At 38.8% G+C, this 21,820-nt stretch overlaps 1 protein-coding gene across 6 annotated transcripts in view; it reads left to right on the top strand.

Annotated features, from left to right (window-relative positions):
* Positions 1-1,331: 1,331 nt before the first annotated feature.
* The window catches only part of CLIP4 (CAP-Gly domain containing linker protein family member 4), a 126,531-nt gene continuing 106,042 nt past the window's right edge, over positions 1,332-21,820 (top strand). For 5 of the 6 annotated variants that reach the window (XM_069072134.1, XM_069072135.1, XM_069072131.1 and 2 more), the window contains exons 1-5: positions 1,332-1,497; positions 8,902-9,049; positions 10,225-10,364; positions 14,117-14,210; positions 15,416-15,577. In XM_069072134.1, coding sequence (XP_068928235.1) covers positions 8,917-9,049; positions 10,225-10,364; positions 14,117-14,210; positions 15,416-15,577 — 529 coding nt within the window. In that variant the 5' untranslated portion in view covers positions 1,332-1,497; positions 8,902-8,916. Of the gene's footprint in view, positions 1,498-8,618; positions 8,783-8,901; positions 9,050-10,224; positions 10,365-14,116; positions 14,211-15,415; positions 15,578-21,820 lie in introns of those variants that run through there. The other variant, XM_069072132.1, reaches the window with a different exon arrangement.

The raw sequence follows: 21,820 nt of genomic DNA on the forward strand, positions 1-21,820 counted from the left end.
GTGTAGAAAATAATGTTCTTAAATGCAGAATAATGTTTTTAAGTGCAGAACACAGGACTATGAAGGAAACCAATTATACTGAAATTAGTTATATATCAAGAAAAAAAGTTTAGGAACCACAGTTAAGAAACTTGATTCTACTTAACTTTCTTTATGTCTGCCTTACGTATATTTCATTTAAAACAGGTCTTATTTAAAGTTGTTTATGGCAGACCCTAGATAACCTCTTGGCTTTCAATTAAACGGGTGAGTGGGACTAGGAGAGTGTGCCAAGGAGAAAGGAGGGTTTTGTTTTTTGGGTTTTTTTGCCGTTTGCCTTACAACTCCTGTAAAAATGCTGAGTTTGAAGAGTGGTAGTATCCAGAAGCTCATCCAAGACCTTGACATGGCCCTACCAGTTACAGTTCTCCTGATCCTTTCCTTCCTCAAGTCTCTAGTAAGGAATCAGCGCTAGAACCCAGGTCTCCTTAAGTCCAATATCCCTGCCACGACGGTGGGAATGCTAGCAGATAAAGCTTAGGAGTTTTCTCTTAGGGACAGGAAGGATGCTTACTATCTGTGCATGGGGCCCCTTCCCCTCTCCTTCCATTTCCTCATCTGTGAAAAGCACCAGCTCTGATGTCCGAGGACATCCATTCGAATCTTGCCTCTGACAGCCTACCCGGGTGATTCTGGACCAGGAGCTTAACCTCTGCAGCGCTCACGTAAAGAATGAGGGGGCTGGACTGGAGGTCTGTGGCCATCCGGCTTTGGATCTGCGAGTCAGGGAGAGGACTAGAGTGTGGGATCGGGGGCTTGTAACCGTGCTGATGTGTCACGCACTCCTTTTGCAATTGGGGAAGCTTATGGGCCCGGGCATTAACGGCTTGTCGCCTACATTGATAAGCGAAGGAAATGAGAAATTTCAGTTAGAGGTTAGTGAAAATAAAAATGTAATTTCCTCCTCGTGCGAGTTCCCCAGCAATCGATACTCGGACTGCTCGGGGGTGGCCCCCGGTTTCTGAGACCCTAGACTAAGCGGGTCCCTGAAGGCCCTTCAGTTCCACGAACACGACGCTGTGGAGGGGCACGTGCCGCCTACCTCTTCCCCCATTCTCTCTGTTGGCCTCGGGGTGGCCGTGGGCCGAGCTGGGTCACGGTCAGGTCACGGTCAGGTCACGGTCAGGGTCAAGGCCGCGGGCAGGGTAGCGCGCGCTGCGGCTGCGTCCCGAGCGCGCCTGCGTGCTGCGTGCATGCGCGAGCCGGTCCCAGCGCCCCGGAGGCGGTGGCCGTTGGAGGCGGGTCGGGGGGAGGCCCAGAGGAGCTGGCGGGGCGGGGCGTCTCCCAAGGCTCGGCGGGGCCGGCGGCGGCGGCGGCCCGCTCAGTGCTGCTCCCTGCGTCGTCGGGCGGAGGCGGCGCCGTCTGCTCTACTCTGGCGCGGCCTGAGCCGCTCCCTGGGGCTCCCCTCCCCGCCCCAACCCTCGGCGCGGCTCCCCGAGAGAACCCGGAGGAGCGCAGGTGGGGGTGGAAAGAGGGGGGAGGAGGGGGGCCCGGGCGCGTGGAGCGTGCGTGGCACGGGAGGGAGGGAGCACTAGTGCGCGGGGCGCTCGGGCCTCTGCACCGGGGTGGGGTGGTGATGGTGACGGGGTGTGGGAGCCTAAGCCTCCGACCCATCCCGCAGCGAGGATGCCGGCGGAGGGGTGCACCTGCCGCGCTGCGCGCATTTACTGTGACATTTCAGCTGGTAGAGAAAGCTAGGGCTGGAAGGGACCTAAGAGGCCCCTAGTCCGCCCCCACGGGGAAACTGAGGCCATGGGGGCGGGGCGAGGTGACTTGCTCAGTGCCGCACTGTAGTTAAGTGGCAGAGACAGGAATTTGAACTCAGGTTTGCTCACTCCAGATTTAGTTAGCCCTTGATTGCTTAGTGCCTTACAGGGTTAAGGGGACTGAAAAGTAATTACATCTGGGTTTGGGGCTGTTACAGGGCAGAAGGTCGTAGAGTCGTAGGTTCCTAAGTCCAGAGCTGGAAGGAACTTCAGAAGCTATCTAGTCTTATTTTTACAGATGAGATTAAGGGAATTGTCCCAGATCGCACCGGTAATACATGTCAGTGGAGGAATTTGAACCTGGATTCTCTGACTCCAGTGGCGGTGCTCATTCCTCTGTAATTAGTTCAGTAAATTAATGGGAAGCATTGTCGACACGGTTTGGTAAATAGAAGGTTGGCTTTGGTGGGCGTAGCTCAAAGGCTCTGAGTAATTGATAAGTTGCTGATCTGCATGGGGAAGTGTGATTTTTTCACACTGATTTTTCATTCTGCAGGAGTACAGATGCATTCACGGGTATATGGACAAAGGAACATAAAAATAAAATACAGTAAAATAAAGCATTTAGGGGGTCCTTTTTTTACTGTACTAGGTGCCTGGTAACTTCTTCCATTAACAATTCACAAAAACAAATGCATGCAAAGTTTTCTAACCCTCTCCTTCCCACTTTCTGTTTGTTGAATTGACATTTTTTATTTTAAGAAGTCACCCCAATTTTGAAGGGAAAAATACTTGCTTTTGGGACTCATGCTAAGTAGTTGGTGACTTGTTCCTGTCTTCTTGGATGGGATTAAACAGTTAAGTTAGTGCTGTACTGGATTAGTATCAGTCGGGTTCAGTTAAGGGAGATTTAAAAAAAATTTGTTTCTGTTTTGTGAAACCGGGTACTAACATAGTTTTATCAGTAGTAACATCACTTTATGCTTTAGAACCATACTGGGATTTTCTTTGAAGCAATAAAATCTGCCATGATATTAGTGAAAGGAGAATTTCATTACCACTATCTTAATGACATTTCACCTTCACAGTTTACTAATGAGTTTTTTTCCTGACTTTTGATTGTTCTGAATGAGATTGTGAGAAATACAAACTTACAAGTCCATTGAATTGTACTGTTTACTTTTAGGATCAAAAAGAACAGATTTAGAGCTGGATTGGATATTAACAGATCTTCTAGTCTAACTATGATTTTACAGATGAGGGAAGTGAGGCCCTGAGAGGTTAAGTGGCTTCTCCATGGTCACACGCTGAAATTTTTTCATAGTTCCTCAGGAGTCTTTTAAATTTTTATTTGATAAGCATTTATATATGCTAAATACTGAGTTGGGCCTTGGAGACTAGGACACAAACTGAACAGTCCCTGCCCTCAACAAACTTCTATTCTATTGAAGAAAACGACCTTTGCATAAAAGAGTAACACAAATATTTACAAAGTGGCTCCTGCCACTTTTTTAATGTGAAATTTTGATTTGACAGTGGACCATACTGGTTGTTGCAGAACATTTGCCCTTTTGGGAGGACAGCAAAGATGTAGCATAATGGGTGAACTTGTTAAATTATTGTTATATAAGCTTAACCATGTCCCTTCCAATTTTTCAAGTGTAATTAGTTATGTGGATGCTTTTAAAAAAATACTTTAAAATTTGACATGTGCTATTCTGTTCATACTAGAAGATTGATTCTTTAGATGCAATTGACTGTTGTCTTCAATACTGTACAAGTCTGCTTAATATAATATTTATAGTGTTCCAGAAAAGATTAAATTGAGTTTAATTTTTTTAGGATCTTTAAAAAAGTGACCTTAATGTGGTTGCTTTTTATTGTTATAAATGGTAACTCATCCTGAAAAATCTATCAGCACTTCTTTTTGCTTTTTTGGAGGGCAGTTGGGGTTAAGTGACTTGCCGAAGGTCACACCGCTAGTTTTTGTGTTAAGTGTCTGAGGTTGGATTTGAGCTCAGGTCAGGTTGAACTCCAGGGCCAGTGCTCTACTCACTGAGCCATCTAGCCACCCCTTATCAGCACTTAAGTTATAATATTGACATGTTCTCTTCTCCCTGAATGACTGCATCCTAATGTGATTATTTTCTTGTCCCTGTTTTTTCATTGTTTATGTATGACAACATTGAATTGGGTTGTAGGTGGCCTTGTTATGTGTGAATATTTTGTTTTTTTTTTAATCAGTAATGTGAGCTGCTTGCAGGCCGGAACACACATTTATTTCTTTCCACAATGACTAGTGTAGTTCTGAGTGCATGGAATAGATACAATGAATGCTGGTCAAATAAACTGACAAACTTTGTGTTATTAGCAAATAAACAGATTTCTGATTGTGCATGGAAATATCTATTTTGGTTGGACTACTTTGAAATTTCTTTGGGATAATAAATAGTCATGATTGGTGAAGTACTTAGTACATTTTGAGTAAAGGAGCCTAATGTATGCAGTTCTTTATGAATGTGACTGGAAACCCCTAGCTGCTGGCAGACAGAAGATGTGTCCTTCCAGAACCAATCCTTGGTGGGCCCCTTGCATTCCTAAATTATTGTGGTGAAACGTTTGTTCTGCTTCTGTATTAGAATTCTTATTATATGGGCATTGGCCAAGCTTCCTTGAGGCAGTCCCTCAGAGCAACATTGTAGGATTGTGGTATTCAGGAGTGATGAAACTAGACTGGAATTTTCTCATAGTGTTTTCCAAATTGAAGCTTGGGAGGTATGAACCTGTGATGATTCCCTGGTTACTAAGGGGTATCTGTCATATGTGCATTAACTTAGAACTAATACCATATCACTTCAGTAGATGGCAGCTATAGTTACCTGTTTTGCGTACAGTCATTGCTTGGATAATATTGCCACCATTAACATCAATAACATTGTCAAAGCATAATCACTCCATCATAACATACCAAACCCTACTATAATGCTAGGATTCCTACAGGAGTAACCTGGCTTCTTTTTCTCTTTCATTCCCAGGGGATCTTCAGCTCTATTCTTCTCCCCAAAGCTCTTCCTCTGAAAATAAGTGCCCTCTGTAATGCTGCATCACCTAGATAATTGATTCTACAAAAGTGAAACATCAGGCAAAAAATGCTTGTGATTGATTAATTGCTGTTTTTACTTGCTCTACCCCCAACAAAAACACATAAGTAACATTGGGTTGCACTTAATAAATCAACATCTGATAAACTATAGTGTATGTGGGTAGATTCAATAATAAATACTGTCATTTTACCTTTTTTTGTTTGTCATAATTTTTCATAACAAAATCAACTTAAGCTTTCAAAGGGTAATTGATAGCAAGAGATGGACAAATACTGCCCCCCCCCCCATTTACTCTTTTTCCTTGAAGCTGAAAGTAACTTTTTTTTCTCCTGTAAAAATATATTGTTCCTCCGTAATCTCTAGAGGAAATTCTTGCTGCCATTATGTAAAGAGAAATTTGACCTGAAAGGAAACATCAGTAATACCCTACATGCTATTTTCTGAAGCTCCAAATTTATTTATCCCTTGAGTCTCTTTTTCTTTTTACCAAAAGCCCAGAGGCCAGCAGGTTTTATAAATTAGGGATAAACTGTAGTGTTGGAGAAAGATGGTGATTACTACAATCCCTGCTATCTGGAAGACTGTGGTTGGTTGATCATTTGCTTGAACTTGAGAATTCTGAGTTGTACTAGGGGTCCGAACTCAGGCTGGCAACAATATGGTCAGCTCCCAATAGTGAAGTGGCCTAGGTTAGAGATGGAGCAGCTCAAAATTCAAAAGACTATCCTGTATCAAAAGAAGATAAAATTTAGGTAAAACCTTGATTCTTCTATTTTATGTTTGGTTTTGAAATGTGATTTAGTGATTTGCTCTTACCTATATATGTGAGAATGTACTTTTTCAAATATATAATGAAACCCCACATGAAGAACCTAATTCAGGAGGAGCTAGAAAGGTGTCCTCATCCCATTTTTCTGACCGGAAATCATCCCTGTTTCCTTCTCAGTTGCTAGGAATGGATGGTATCACTTTTCAGATTCTGATAAAGCACCATGTAATTGTATGATCTCAGAGTTGGAAGAGACCTGAGAGGTCATTTGTTTTCAACCTTAACCTTTCAGGTAGAAATCTCTTTTATAACATCCCCAAAAAGTTATCCAGGCTCCCATCAAAGAACTGTGGTCATGGGCAACTTGTTTAGATAGCACTGTTTATTAGAAAGCTTTCCCTTACTTTGCCTTTAAATCTTGCTCTCCCGCTTCTTCCTTTTATTCCTAACTCTACCTTCTGATGCCAGTCAGACCAAATATAATCCTTCTGTCACATCATAACCTTTAAAGTACTCAAAGATAATGGAGTCTTTCACTTTAGGAGTAGTTCATTTTCTTCCCTCAGTCCTCGTATAGCATAACTGCCTTCCCCTGGACATCCTCCAGCTTGTCAATATTTTTTCTTTCTAGTTATGATCTAATCATAGCTCAGTACAGTGGGACTATTATGTTCTTCATTCTGGACTTACTTCCATGCATCCTATGGATTACATTATTTCTTTTTTTAAGAAAAATTTCAGCCTATGAAATCTGTTAAACATCTTTGAAATCTGTTCTTCAAATATGTAGTACATGTCAAACTATTTGGCTCTTCATGATGATGATGATGATGATGATAAAAGCTCATGGATCTATAGAACTTTATGGTTTACAAAATGCTTTTTTCACAATAACCCAATGAATACAGCAAAAATTAATATCCCCATTTTACAGATGAGGAAACTAAGTCATTTTGAGATTAAGGGACTTGCCCATGTACAGGGTATGTCACTTAGTATTTGAACCTAGGCCTTCTGACCCTAAGTTCAGTGTGATCATAGACATAAAAAAGTCATAGCCATTTTTCTTCTTTGACAAACTTGTTCCTTATTAGGTAATGGTTCTCCTTATCCCTCTCTTTTTTTTTTTGAAGGATGAAACAACCATTAAAGCAAATCAGACATTTTTGGGCTGCTTTTCTTTTAGTAGAGAGCATTTGAACAGATACCAGATGCCAGTGAAGGCTTTAACCACTTATAATATGTCTCTGGGTCAGGTCTGTGATATGTTTGTTGAATCCATCCATTTTTTTCTGTCTGGGCTCTACAGTGTTCCTACCACTATATTGCCTCTGTTTCTCTTTTTGTGGACATCACCCAAATGATCTTGTTTGTTCTTAGTCCTTCTGGTTTGTGGATTTATTCATATGAGTATATATCTCTCTTAGTCCCAATTTCCTCATCTGACCTAGTAGGTTGTAAGACTGAACTGAGATGAGGTACATAAAGATCTTTGCAAATGTTAAAAGCATGATATAAATGTTAGTTATCCTATGTGATGCTACTCTACCTCTTGAACCGGGTTACCTTTGAATAAGATAAACTCTTTAGTTGGCATATTCCAATTGAGTCAAATCTACCCAAATCTCATTGATACCGGTGAGGTCAGACTTCCCTCACTGCTTTAAGGTCTTTGGTTCCCTTTGTTTATTTCTTGTGCTTTTTGCATTTCATAGGTTTATAGTTTTAGAGCTAGAAGAAACCCTAGGCACCATCTAGGCTACCTCCATAATTTTACAGATAGGAACTTAGACCCAAAGAGGTTAAGTGTCCCAAATCACTCAGGTGGTAAATATCAGAGGTGAGATTTAGACCCAGGTCTTCTGACATCAGCTAGTGCTCTGGCCACTGAGGCTATGAATTTTATTGTCTCTTTCTTATTTTCTCTTTTGACTACTTGCTTCTGTCCAATGATATTCTTGTTGGAGGTAGGTAAGCAATTTTCTCCCTCTTCTTCACTTCCCCTTGATCAAATAATTTAGGTGGTTGTATTTTTATCAGCTTTATTTGATGCAAACCATCCTTGGCCAAAAGCCTGTCATACCTATATCTTAAGCTCTAATATAGATTCCAAATACTGTACTGCATCATCACCGTCTTAAGTAGTTTTTTGCTTCCCAAGTTTGCCTTTCTCTTCTGAAGTCCAGACCTTCAGTCAGCAGTGGTGATGAAAGTGTCACCTGTGCTCCTAAGGTTTTAAGTTTCTTGCCTAGGATATCATAATCCCTAGCAATACTTTCCAGGTTCTTTGTGATAGTATTTGGCCCAAGAGGAATAACAAGGACTGAGCAGTTCAACAAATCGTGTTCAACAAATCTTGGGAGGCTCTTGAATTCTTGAATTCAGCCTGGCATGTATCCCAGGAAGAATCCTCAACTGACGTGGGAGGAAATGGTGGTATACTTGCCTCTGTTTTTGCAGGAAGCCTGTCAAGTACTCCACCTCATTATGTTGGCCAGGTGCTGGAGATGAAGCTAGGCCCAGAATTAAGTTGCTCAGCAGGATATAATGAACTTACTGGTTCACGTGTAGAAATTCCTGGAGGCAGTGAAGCAACATGCAGTTTGTTTCAAAAGGCCCTGTTTTCCAACTCTTTAAGTGCCCAGAATCAGCAGAGAACCTATAGAGTCTACGCAAGAAATGATACCTTTAAGACATTACCAATAATACTTGAAAGCAAAGCTTATTGTGTGATGACAGTTTTCCACAAAAGTTTTACTTGAATGTTGAGACAGAATGGAAATTCATCATGGAAGAGTTTTTTTTTTTGTATGTGAAGAAACAAGCCCATTGTATTGTATACAGTATGTGATGATAGATTTCATCTCTGTCAGCATTCCAGAGCAATAGGCCTTAACAGGTAACTTTTGCCAGTGGATACTTTGTGTCAGTGTGTCTTAGTAAGCTGAGAGCACCAACCCCACCCTTTTAGATTAGTTTGAAATTTTGAAACAGGTTTCACTTATTATTTATTATGAAATATGATGGGTGTCATTACCCATCCCTCTCTGGGAAAATTTCCTTTGTCAGTGACAGAGATTGTGTTGAAAAAATTTTATTACTTCAGATCGGTTTTGCTGAAAGGACCAGGAAAAAAAATAGCCCTGCAATTAAAAATTGAAAAGGCAAGATCCATTATTAAGGGAAAAATGTCATCTTTTAAATTTTTTTCAAAATGATGACTTCAGAGGTAAATATTCTGAGCTATATGGAAGTAAGAATGTTTTTCCTTTTTGTCTTAAAGGTGGCTTTCTAGAGGATGACCATAGAAGACCTTCCAGATCTTCCCTCAGAAGGAAATTCTTTGCTTGGAAGATACCCATTCTTATTTTCAGGTTCTGACACACCGGTTATCTTTTCAGTTTCTGCAGCACCAATGCCTTCAGACTGTGGTATGTCGTGTAGCAGTTTTAATCTTTCTGTAAACCAGCAAATTGATTCTGTTTCATGTCTGCTTTTATTTAGGCTTTTGCATGTTCATTCTAAAACCACGTACAGTATTTTGCACAAATTCCAAAAGCTCTGCTTTTATTATAGCTGACTTTCAGCTTCTGCATTCCTGTGCTAATTGCTTTATTTCTTGTGTCAACATTTGCATCTCACTTAAAAATAAATATTTATTTAAAGCAGTAATGGCAGACTTCCTGAATTTGCAAATTAGAAAATGACACAAACTTCCAGAATTCTTCTGATATAATAGAACATTAGAAGTGGAATATTATTTCACAAAATAGCAAAGGGCAGTAGAGGAGAAAATGAGGTGACAGAAAACCTTTTGTGAGATCTATGTAAGAGAGATCATCCCAAGAACAAGTATACAGAAAAGTAGAACAGATATGCCATCATTTCTGTTGTGATGCTATTCGTGTAATAATGTCTTGCCAAGATGTCTGAGGAGCAAGATTAGCTCATAGTACCTTTTGAAAAAAAGACTTTAATGCTCTTGGGGTATTTCTTCATAATGGATTTTATTGACCAAGAAGAATGCATCTTGAAAAGGTGATGATCAGTATGGTAGAATGGTCAAACTTCTCAATTTTACTAAACTTTTCAGATGTAATTTTGGTTGTTTAGTAAGGAACATTTTTTCAGGAAACCTGAGTTTTCAACATTGTGAATAAACAAATAAGCGTTTATTCACATTTATCTTAGCAATTTTGTCTTTCCTGATATCTAGGTTTTCCATTGTGTGTAGATTCCATTGTACTTTTTTACCTTGGAATTATTAAAGCTACATGTGCCATGAAAAGATACAGCTTGATATCATTAGCAATTTGTAGCTTGGAATAATAGCATTTTAGAGTTGGAAGAAGCAATGTGGTACATATCTGGGATTCACTTGTTGGGAGACTTGGATTTCCATCTTTACTTGCCCCAGATTAGCTTGGGCAAGTCCTTTAATCTCTCTGGGCCTTCATTTCCTCCTTTGTAAAATTGGGATTGGATTAAGTGAATTCTAATGAATATTCCTTCTAGCTCTGAAATCTATGAACTTGATTGTAATGAGTGTTAAAGGGATTGATTTCTTTGCTTATCTATTAAAATAATATTTTCTTATTTTAAATAGAGTTTTCTTTTTTTGATCCCAATGATGCATCATGCCAAGAAATCCTTTTTGATCCTAAAACATCGGTATCTGAATTATTTGCCATTTTAAGACAATGGGTTCCCCAAGTCCAACAGAACATTGACATTATTGGAAATGAGGTAAGGAGTGTATACTTATTCTTAAAATAAAATACCTAAATTTTGGAAATTTTAAAATTAATATTATCAGAATTAGGTTTATTTAATAGATAGTATCCTGTTTTAGGTCTCATAAAATGAAAGTTGGGAAAGGAAAGATAATAATCATGCTAAATTGCGAGCTCTTTTTCATCTGAGCAGTATCTTATTTATCCTTGTAACAGTGCTACAAACATGGTAGGCATTTAATAAATGTTTCTTATATAAAAAGATCCCCTTTTTAGTCCTGATGTTTTCATTTATACTTTGTACTTTTAAGTTCTTTTACAAAAGTTTTACTCCTTTGCCTCATCATGGTGCAGAAGTGAACCTGGGTTCTTGAGATTCCAGCCAGCAGAATTGCAGACTTGGCCAATTTCTAATGTTTTCTAAGTTTAACAATTTCTTAATTTCTTTGAGTATGGTCTTGGTCACAGACAATGTCTGTCATCTGAGGACTGTGCTAGTATAAAGAGGCACACTTACAAGTAGGCTGATGATTTTTTGTTTGTTTGTTTGTTTTTTGGAGGGGGGAAGGCAGGCCAATTGGGCTTAAGTGACTTGCCCAAGGTCACACTGCCAGTAAGTGTTAAGTGTCTAAGGCCGGATTTGAACTCAGGTCCTCCTGACTCCAGGGCCGGTGCTCCATTCACTGTACCACCTAGCCGCCCCTAGGCTGATGATTTGGTGATGAAACCTCTGTCCAAGTTAACCTATGAAACAAAGGAAAATATAGACTGGCTCTCAGTGCCCTTCCTCTGTGGTGGCAGTAGAAATGGCACTTAAAAGAATGAAATTGATGGCATTGGGAAGAATAACTGGACAGACTAAGTATACACAGAAGAAATATGTTTTGGAAGCAAACCAGTCTCAAAAACATCAAGAGGGCTATGTTCAAGTTTCAGTTTGTAAGGGGGAAAAATATTGAATAAAAAGAAAAAAATCCCTTTTAGTTATTATTTTAAAAAGGTGATGAGGGGAGCATTGGTAACTATCGATCCCCATACCTAAATTCTCATTTCTCCAAAATCTATGGGAATTAGCAAGGGTTTTGTTGATGAAACTATGAGAAAAGAACAGGCAGACTGAAAATGACTTTCTATAGCATCTTCAGTCATTTAATTGCTTAAAAGATATAGTGAATACAAGATCTTACTCTATTGTTTGTTGATTTAAAAAAAAAAAGATTTAGTATATTAAAATGTAGCCTGAAAGGTTCTCCTGTCTTTCATGTGTATGTTAAGATCACACAAACTTCCTCGATAGATGCAGCCACAGAGGTAATTTTGTTCATCCATACTCTGTCCATATCAAATGAGATGTAAGATAGTGAGATAAATGCTTGCCAGAGGACTCACCACTGTCAGAGGCTGTCTCATGAAAGGCTAAAATGGAACAGGGATTCGTTATAGATGGTGAGGTCCTGTGAACACTCCTCTTTGCCGATGATACTGTATCAGGCCCTAAAATAATAAAGAATGTCTTCAGTGAGATCCATGCCAGCTCAACAGAGATGGGCATAATAGATCACAAAGGAAAAACCAAATAGATGAAGAGGCAGTGAGTTAGTCAGTGCAAACATGACTATTTGTAATGAGAGGAGCTGGATTTGAATTCTGAATCAGATGTTTAGGTAGGTAGTTGTGTGACCTTGAAGAAGCTACTTCTCTTTTCTTGGCTGAAATGTGTAGCCCTTTGACTGAATCCAAACTTCTCAGAACAAATTCCTTAATAAAAGGATTTGTTCTGTAAAACTTGGACTTAGTCAAAAGGCCACACCCAAGGACCTAGAAGGCCACAGGTTCCCCACCCCTGGATTAGATACTGTATAATTGGAGGGAACTTCTGAAATAATCACAGATTTATTTGAATATTAGGGTACATACAAAGTAGAGCACTGGACCACAAATATAGGCAAGTTTTGTTTGATCATTTAATTCTTCTTCCTCACCAACCCTTTCTTTAGGGAAGTCTGGTTAATGTGTCATTTCCCAAATATTCATTAAAAAAATTACTCATTAAGAATGAGCTGTCAGAGGTACAAATTGTACAAGGGAAAAAGGAAAAGGATGGGAAAAAGATAAAATTTAAGAAATGGAATCTATAATCCTAGATTTATAACTTATCTTCTTTCTGACTAGAGATATAAATTACACACTAAAATAATTGCCTAAATTAAATTTAACAATATTTTCTCATTTATCCCAAGATAGTAAATTGTTTTGTCATTGATCTTTCTAGATTTAACATGCTATCTCAGGAACTGACTTCATTATTTTTTGAAGAACATTTGTGATGAAGATTTAAGTACAAAAATATTCTCTAATGTAGGGATAATGTCCTCTGCAATACAATGACTTTTGCTAAGAATGGGAAGATTAGACAATGATACTTCCTGATGGGCATGAGTGAGCAGAAGAAACAGTTCTGTGATAATATAGTTTCTTTGTGTCAAATCTGATTATGAGGAGTATCTTTTCAAGGAAGGATTCTGCTTAACAAAACTGTGTCTGTATGCATGACTCACAGTACCAGTGACTTTGATTATTATAGTTAGAGGAATTGTATATAAATAATAGCCCTTATGGCTATTATTCTGCTATAACCAAAAATGCTTGTGTGTTCTACAGAGTTCATTATAATGGGATTTGTTCTATTGTAGTTTTTCTCTTGGACACTGATTTAGTATGTCATCTATTTTTTTTTAATGTTTTCCTAAAGAGAGAGGTTTAAATTTGGCACTGTCTCAGATTGTGTCCTATTTTCTTTAGTTTTGGTATTATCTGGTGGAAGGAAGTATTCCTACTTTCCTGGATCTATTATTATTTCAAAGAATTGTCAATAAATAAATTCCAGTGGCCCCCTATTTACCTCCAGAATCAAATATAAAATCTTCTGGTTGGCTTTAAAACACTTCATTACAAAACAAGTTAAAAAATCCCCTTTATAACTTGCCCTCTCCTATCTTTCCCATCTTCTTATACCTTAGTCCTGTCTACATATTCTATAATATGGTGACACTGGCCTCCTTTTTGTTCCTCATACAATACACTCTCTCCTGACTGAATTTTCACTGGTTATCTCCTATGCCTAGAATTCATCGTTGTCTCCTGGATTTCCTAGTTTCCTTCAGGTCTTAGCTGAGATTGTACTTTGGGCAAAAAGCCTTTTCCTTTCTCCCTGGTATCTTCCCCCTGAGATTATCTTCAATTTACCCTCTGTATGTCTTGTTTGTTCATAGTTGGTTGCATATTGTCTCCTCTGTTAGCTGATGAACTCCTTGAGAGGACGTACTGTCTTTTGCCTTTCTTTGTTTCCTCAGAACTTAGGGCATATAGTAGGCACTTAATTAATACTTGTTGACTTGTCTTTAAAATGCTTGGCAGGTTCGGTAGAGTAACCTAGTATTTTTGTTAGCATTACAACTATTGGAAATGAGAGCTTACTCATTATTAATGAAGGTCAAAAAACATGCTTAGAGAACTATTTTAAACTATTTTGTAATGTAAGTTTTACTTTTTTCCTATCACAATAAAGATTGTTTCATGAGATCAGACTGAAAAATCATTTGAAGAGTCAATTTCTGTGGGAACATGTTAGTCAAACACTAAAATGAATATATTGGGCTTCGTTCTTGAACAAATCTGTTTGACTCCTCTAGTTTTATATTTGTTTAAAAGCAGCACTTCAGTAATAACACTAATTATATTTTCTTATATTCTGATTGATTATAGATTATCAAGAGAGGGTGTAATGTAAATGATAGAGATGGACTAACTGATATGACTCTTCTCCATTATACCTGCAAATCTGGAGCTCATGGTATTGGTAAGTACATGGCAGATTTGGCAGCGGGTTCCCTTTTTAGGACTTTTGAGGTAGAATATCACATCAAACTACATATTCCTGGGTTTTACTGTCTATGATATATGTTGTCATATGATCTTAAAAGTGAAACTGACATCTGCCCCTACTTTCTTTGTTGAAGTGATGCTGAGATATAAAACATTAGTTGACAATGGAGAAAAAGAATTCTTTGAATGTTGGGAATTCCTGATAAAGTATGATCAAGTTCAAGGTGATTCTGATTATTTAAAGATAAATTTTGCCTTCTGCCAGATAATTTTGCTTTCAAGTTTAACAAACTGCTTCCATGTTTAGTACACATCTCGGTTTTTCTTTGTCCTTTGCTTGAAACCTATATTGCAAATCATTGAAATGCAGTAATCCAACCACATTTCTGCTCCAGAATGGCAACAGCTTACTTAGCTTAGTGTTTTGCCTCACTCCAGGATGGTCTTAGAGTCGAATAGATTTCAGAGAGCTTTTACTTAAGTCAGGTTTTCAGTATGGTTTCATTGTTTTACTAGAAATGAATTCCCAGAATATCAGACAAATGCATATTCAAATATAAGTACAGAAATAGTATTCTAAAATAAATTATGAATTTTTGTATTATCTCTGTTTTCATGTTGATTAGAGTGAATAATAGAGACTTGAGAGAGTAATGTATCACTCATAACTGCCCAAAGATTGTTGTCATGTCTTGCCAGGGGGCTATAATTAGTGTCTCTTTACGTTTTTTTGGCTTTTAGAAGGGAAGAAAATTTGACTGGGAGTGTTTCTTTGTGAAAAAATATACAATTTTGAATGTATCATTTTGAAATGAACAAGTTTTAGTATGCTATTAAGAATGTGAAATTTATTCTTCAGTTCTTGATTTCATAATGAATTTCAGCTTATATTTTCAGTAGCACTTTTTATTACTCAAGGCATTGAAAATATATTCATTAGGACGATATGTTTTAATGAGTGATGTATTATGAACTCTGGAAGTAGTTTATCTTGCTAGAATATTTTTGTGACAGAATATGTAAATTGTGACAACTTCAGATGCTTTTTCTTTTAGAAGCATACATGTATATTTTATAATAGCCTTTTTGCTTTGTGTTTTTTATACGGATAAAAACATGCATCGTGGAATATATAATTTTTCTTATCTTGGGGAGAATAATTTCAAAACTTTTTTTTAGGCGATGTTGAGACAGCTGTAAAATTTGCCTCTCACCTCATTGAACTGGGGGCGGATGTCAGCTTGAGAAGTCGTTGGACAAACATGAATGCTTTGCATTATGCTGCTTACTTTGATGTCCCAGAACTGATTAATTTGATTTTGAAGGCATCAAAACCAAAAGGTAGGTAAAGTCAGAGCATCATTAATTTTTGTTCATTATTCATCCACTGAGTAAAAAGGATTAAGTCTACTAGACAGGCACTTTAATAGAGTAGTAAAATTTCATAGTCAGAGCACACTGTAGCTTAGTTTTTTTTTTAACTAGACTTGTGATTTCATTGTGGGATCTCTCAGTGAGCAACTTTCTCTACTGACAGTACAAATTGGCACTTCTCCGCAACTTAGAACCATAGGGGGCTGCCTCAGGTACTCAGTAATTCTAAGTGACTTGCCTAGGTTCAAACATAGAGTATTTGTCAGTGATAGGATTTAGACCCAGGTTTTCCTGACTCTAAGGCCAGTTCTTTATTGTCTGGGCCATGCTACTTTATAAAAGGCCCATGGGATGAACAAGTTTCTTAGGGAATGAGCAGCATGCTGGTTTGGTTGGATTAGAGGATCCAAGCTGGAAGTGACAAGATACACACAACAGTTGATAAAGCTGTGACTGACTTTAGTAGATTGCTTGGAAGCCTGGGTTCAAGTATCTGAAATTGATATAATAGGTAGCTATTGTAGATCCTTGAGTATGGGAATGACAAGATGACTTTGTGAAGCCAAGTGCTACAGGTATTATTCCAATTTATAAATGAAGAAACTGAAGCTCAGAGAGGGTTAGTGACTTGTTCAGTTACAGAGCTAGAAAATATCAGAGGCAAGATTCAGATCTATGTCTTCCTGACCCCGAGTTCAGCACTCACTCTGTGGCACTATGCTGCCATTTGTCTCCAGCCTTTTAAATCTCTCATGTTTCACACTTTTAATCTTTTAAAATAAGCTTATTTTTTATTTCCTTAATAATTTTCAAGGACTTTTGAAACCTCTTGAATTTACCCTGATCCAGTCAGGTTTCTTCTGTCTTTTTATTTATCTTTGGAAAGCAGAGCTATTCAGATTTAGGGGATTTAGATCTTTTATGCTGGTTTTCAATATCTTGTGCTAATTTATGATCCGATAAACTTTTTTTGAGGACAAAAACTTGGGAAATCTAAGAAAGTCTTGTGTTATTTTGTTCTCTAATTTACTTTATCAGAGTTAATTCTTAAATCCTTCCTTGAATTTTAAAGAATGTATTTTCTAGATATATTCTGCTTAAGTATCACCTTTTACACAAGACTTTTCTTTACTTCACCAGCTGTGAACTTTAACCATCTTAGTGCCTTTCCCACCTTTCCCCCCATCATCTGTTTTTTGTCTTCTATATACTTATATGTTGTTTTACCTGATATAATGTGAAATCCCTGAGGGCAGGGACTGTTCATTTTTTGTTCTTATATCCCTCAAATCTAGTACGTATCTTTAAAGGCTGGAAGGGATTGTAGAGGCCATTTAATGCAAACCCTTCACTTCACAGAAGAAGAAAATGAACCTGGGAAGGTTAAGTGATTTGTTCTGGGTTCCCCAGATAAGTAGTCACCAGAGGCAGCCTTTGAACCTGTGGCTTCTGTCTGCAGAGGCAGGACCCTCCTTGCTCCTTTCCCAATAGCACAGGGCAGGGTGAGTAGACAGGAGCTAACACAGTAGAATCACCTCAGTTCATTGCTTTCTTGTGTGGCAGATTTGACTTTTAATAGGCTTGGTTGTTTATTTCATTGTACGTTTCCTTATTTATGGCCTTTGAACTGACTTTAGGCCTTGATTTTGGGTTTCTCCTGGGACTTTTGATGACCCTTTGGCTTATTTTGACTTCAGTTTGTTGTGATCTGAGTCTGGATTGTATAAAATAATGTGATGAACTGAACTGACCTCACAAGGTCATCCGAGATGACCTTTCTCATCATCTGTTCCAACTGTCACACAAGTTTCAAATCTCACAGTTGACACCCCTAACAAGGTAGTTCAAACATTGTGGGACAGCTTTGATTATTAGAAAGATTTTGTTAGTGTCAAACTGAAGGTTGGCTTTTTGTAATTTCTGCTCATTGGTCCTTGTTCTGTTTTCCTGGGTCTAAAGGAATAAGTCAACTCTTAAAGCTTCTTTTCTCCAGTCTAAATATAGTTAGGAAGGAGACAAGGCTTTATTAAGTGCCTGCTGTATGCCAGGCACTGTGCTAAGTACTTTACAGATACCTCATTTAATCCTCATGAAAGCCATGGGGGGTGGGTACTGTTATAATTTCCATTTTAGGTTGAGGAAATTGAGACAGTTGGATTAAGTAACTTGCCCAGGATCACACAGGTAGTAAATGTCTGATACCAGATTTGAACTCAAGCCTTCCGCTTCTAGGCCCAGCCCTCTAACCACTGCACCACCTAAATTCTTTCACCTAATCCTGATAGAGCATGGTTCAATTCAACTCAGTAAACACTTAGAGAGCAGCTGCTGTGTGTACTATGGGGATATTGTGTTCCCAGTGCTCTGGGGGGGTATAAAGGACAAGCGTGTAACTGGCTCTGCCCTCAAGGATCTCATGTTTTATTGGGAGGATGCAACATAGAAAATGAAAAAGTACAGAATATACGTAAAAGAAATGCAGAGTAATTTTTGGTAAGGCAGCACCCAGAACTGAGGGAATTAGGAAAGGCCTCTTGGAAGAGGTGGAGCTTACAGAATTATAGATAGATGTAGGGCTAAAAGGGTCCTTGAGGTTAACTGGTCCTATGCACTCATTTTACAAAAGAGGTATGTGAGGTCCATGGAGGGTAGGTGACTTATCTAAGGTCACATAGGTTTTAAGCATCATAAGTGGACCCATGTTCTCTGAATCCATAACTCTTGCTTTTCTGTGATGACCTTAAAGGGAATCCAAGAGGCAAAAATGAAGAAGAGCACTCTAGTTATTAATTTTGCACATATTTTGTTTTTATTCACCTGTGTGCATGTTGTTTCACACAGTCACAGATGTTTTGTGCTCTTTCAACCCTCAGTATATTAGGGAGAAAGGCTTAAGTAGATGCTCACCTGTCCATGATAGGTCCACACATCTGCCAGTCCTCTTGCAGTGAGGTTTATTGTCCTGAGCACATAGATGAATGTATCCAGGAATGAATCCTCTGGGATGAATGAGCATCAGGTAAGTAGATTGTTGTTAAGTATAGGTTTGACACTTGAACTCTTGACTCCAGAGATTTTTCTCTATTTAAGAGTAGCATAGGGTGACTTACAGCAGACATGTCAAACATGTGTGTGACCCACAACCTTCCCCAGCATGGCCTGAATCAGATTGAAATGTAATTGGGAACTATTTAACAAAATGAATAAAAATACAATGAAACATTGTAATAAAAAATATTAATTTTTAAAATCAAATGCTTTGTTAACTTCTGGTTTTCATCATTCATTTTTGCAAGATTTTGAGTTACAAATTTTCTCCCCGTTTTTCCCCTACCCACCATCCCAAAATAGCGATCCCATTGGATATCCCCTCCTCCAATCTGCTGTCTCCCATATCTTCTCCCATACCCCTTCTAACTTTCCAGTAGGGCACAGTGGATCTCAATGCCCCAGTGCCTGTATATCTTATTTCCCAGTGACATGTAAAATAATATTAATAATAGTATATATATTTTAAACATTTGATTTTGAATTCCAGATTCATTCCCTTCCTCCCTTGTCATCCCACCCTTACTGGGAAGATAAGCAATTCAGTATAGGTTGAACATATGTAGCTATGCAAAACATTAACATAGTGGATATATTGTAAAAGACTGACTATATTTCCCTCCTTCCTATCCCACCTCCCACTTGTTCTATTCTCTACTTTTATCCTGTCCCTTTTCAAAAGTGTGTGCTTCCAACTTCCCTCCCCCCAAGCCTGCCCTCCCTTCCATCATCCCCCTCTCATCCCCTTCCCGCCTACTCTCCTGTAGGGTGAAATACCCTATTTAGTGTGTATGCCATTCCTTCCCTGAGCCAAATTCAATGAGAATAATTGACCCATTCCCTTTTGCCTTCCTGTTCTTCCCCTCTATTGTAACCATTTCCCCTTCCCTCTTCTATATGAGATAGTTTACCCCATTCTGTCTCTCCCCATCTCCTCTCATTGTATTCCTCTCTAACCTCTTAATTTCATCCATCCCTTCCTATTAAATTGGTCCTGTCCCCTCTATTTATGTATACCTATCTATATATACATATATATATATATACACATATTAATATATGTATTCGTATGCCCATATAGCCTCCTATATAGACATATATATGCATGTATATATATGTGTATATATATATATATACATTTCTATTCCTTTCAACTATTCTCATATTGAGAAAAGTTTCATAAGTTACAATTATCGTTTTTCCATGTAGAAATGTAAATAGTTCAACTTAGATATGTTCCTTATGATTTCTTTTCCCTGTTTACCTTCTTGTGCTTCTCTTGCTTCTTGTATCTGAATGTCAAATTTTCTGTTCAGCTCTTGTTTTTTTCATCAAGAATGCTTGAAAGTCCTCTATTCCACTGAATGACCATATTTCCCCTTGAAACATGATACTCAGTTTTCTGGGTAGGTGATTTCTTGGTTTTAATCCCAGCTCCTTTGACCTCCGGAATATCATATTCCAAGCCCTTCGATCCCTCAGTGTAGAAGCTGCCAGATCCTGTGTTATCCTGATTGTGTTTCCACAATATTCAAATTGTTTCTTCTTGGCTGCTTGTAATATTTTCTCCTTGATCTGGGAATTCTGGAAGCTGGCTATAATATTCCTAGGAGTTTTCTTTTTGGAATCTTTTTCAGGAGGTGATTGGTGGATTCTTTCAACCTCTATTTTGATCTCTGGTTCTAAAACATCAGGGCAGTTTTCCTTGAGAATTTCTTGGAGGATGATTTCTAGGTTCTTTTTTTGATCATGGCTTTCAGGTAGTCCATTAATTTCTAAATTATCTCTCCTGGATCTATTTTCCAGGTCAGTGGTTTTACCAATGAAATATTGCACATTGCCTTCTATTTTTTCATTTGTTTGGATCTGTTTAATAGTATCTTAATTTCTTATAAAGTCACTAGCTTTCATTTGCTCCAATCTAATTCTGAAGGAATGATTCTTTTCAGTGAGCTTTTGAGTTTCTTTTTCCATCTGGCAAATTTGGCTTTTTAAGACATTCTTCTTCTCGTTGGCTTTTTGAGCCTCTTTTGCCATTTGAGTTAGTCTATTTTTTAAGGTGTTATCGTCTTCAGTAAGGTTGTTGACTCTCATTTCATAATTTTCTTGCATTGTTCTCATTTCTCTTCCTAGTTTTTCCTCCACTTCTCTTATTTGGTTTTCAGAATCCTTCTTAAGGTCCTCTATGGCTTGTAACCAGCTCGTATTTTTCTTGGAAGCTTTTGGTGCAGGAGTTCTGACTTCACTGTCTTCCTCCTGTTCCATGCTTTGCTCCTTTTTTTGTCCCCAAAATAGGAATATAATGTTGGATTCCTCCGTTTTCTTTGCTTTCCTCTTTTGCTCATTTTGCCACTCAATTACATGACTTTTGGGCTTTTTGCCACAGTAGGACTCTGCTACCAGACAGGGGAGCTTCATCCCGAACGCTGGGGTTTTCTCAGTTGTCGGAGGTATTAGATGGATGCCTTCTCTGAAGTCTCCACACGCTCTGACAAGCTGGTCACACACTACAGGACCCCCACCCAAGACCACAATCCAAAACCAACTAGAGCAAGAGCTCTCAGACTGGTCGCTTGGTCCCCTACAGTCTTCAGGCCAGGAGCTGAAGCTGCACACGGCTCCTCAGTGGCTTCTTGCCCGGGGGCAAAATCCAACACACTCCCAACTACTGGATCCCAAAGTCCACACTGCACTGGCCTCTCACTTTGTCTTTAGCATCTATGTGTTAATAATTCTGGAAACTGCTACAGCTGCTGGTGATCTGGAGTCCCTCCAGTCAGTGGCTGGTCAGGCCCGCCCTGAGGCTAAGACCTCCAGCTCTCGTAGGGCTGTGGTTGACTCCCAGAGAGCTGCGCTGGCCAATTCCTGCTGGCCTGCTGGGCTTTCCTCAGTGGGAGGGTAGCTTCTCTGTGTCATTTTGTGGGTTCTGTAGCTCCAAAGTTTGTTCAGAGTCCCCTTTTACATAAACTGGGGGAGGTGGAAGCCGGAGCCCCTCTGAGGTCCTGTTTCTACTCAGCCATCTTGACTCCGCCCTGAGAATATTAATTTTAAAACTTATGTGACATGCAAGGATCCTTAGGTATAGTTTAGTGGCTCCTGTTTCCATCTAAGTTTTTCTATTAGCAAACCTTTATTTTCTCTCCCCTCCACCTCTTCCAACAT

The sequence above is a fragment of the Petaurus breviceps genome, unplaced genomic scaffold, assembly GCF_028583685.1.
Source record: "Petaurus breviceps papuanus isolate PSGF00001 unplaced genomic scaffold, PetGlider_PUasm1.0 90845, whole genome shotgun sequence".
Taxonomy (NCBI): domain Eukaryota; kingdom Metazoa; phylum Chordata; class Mammalia; order Diprotodontia; family Petauridae; genus Petaurus; species Petaurus breviceps.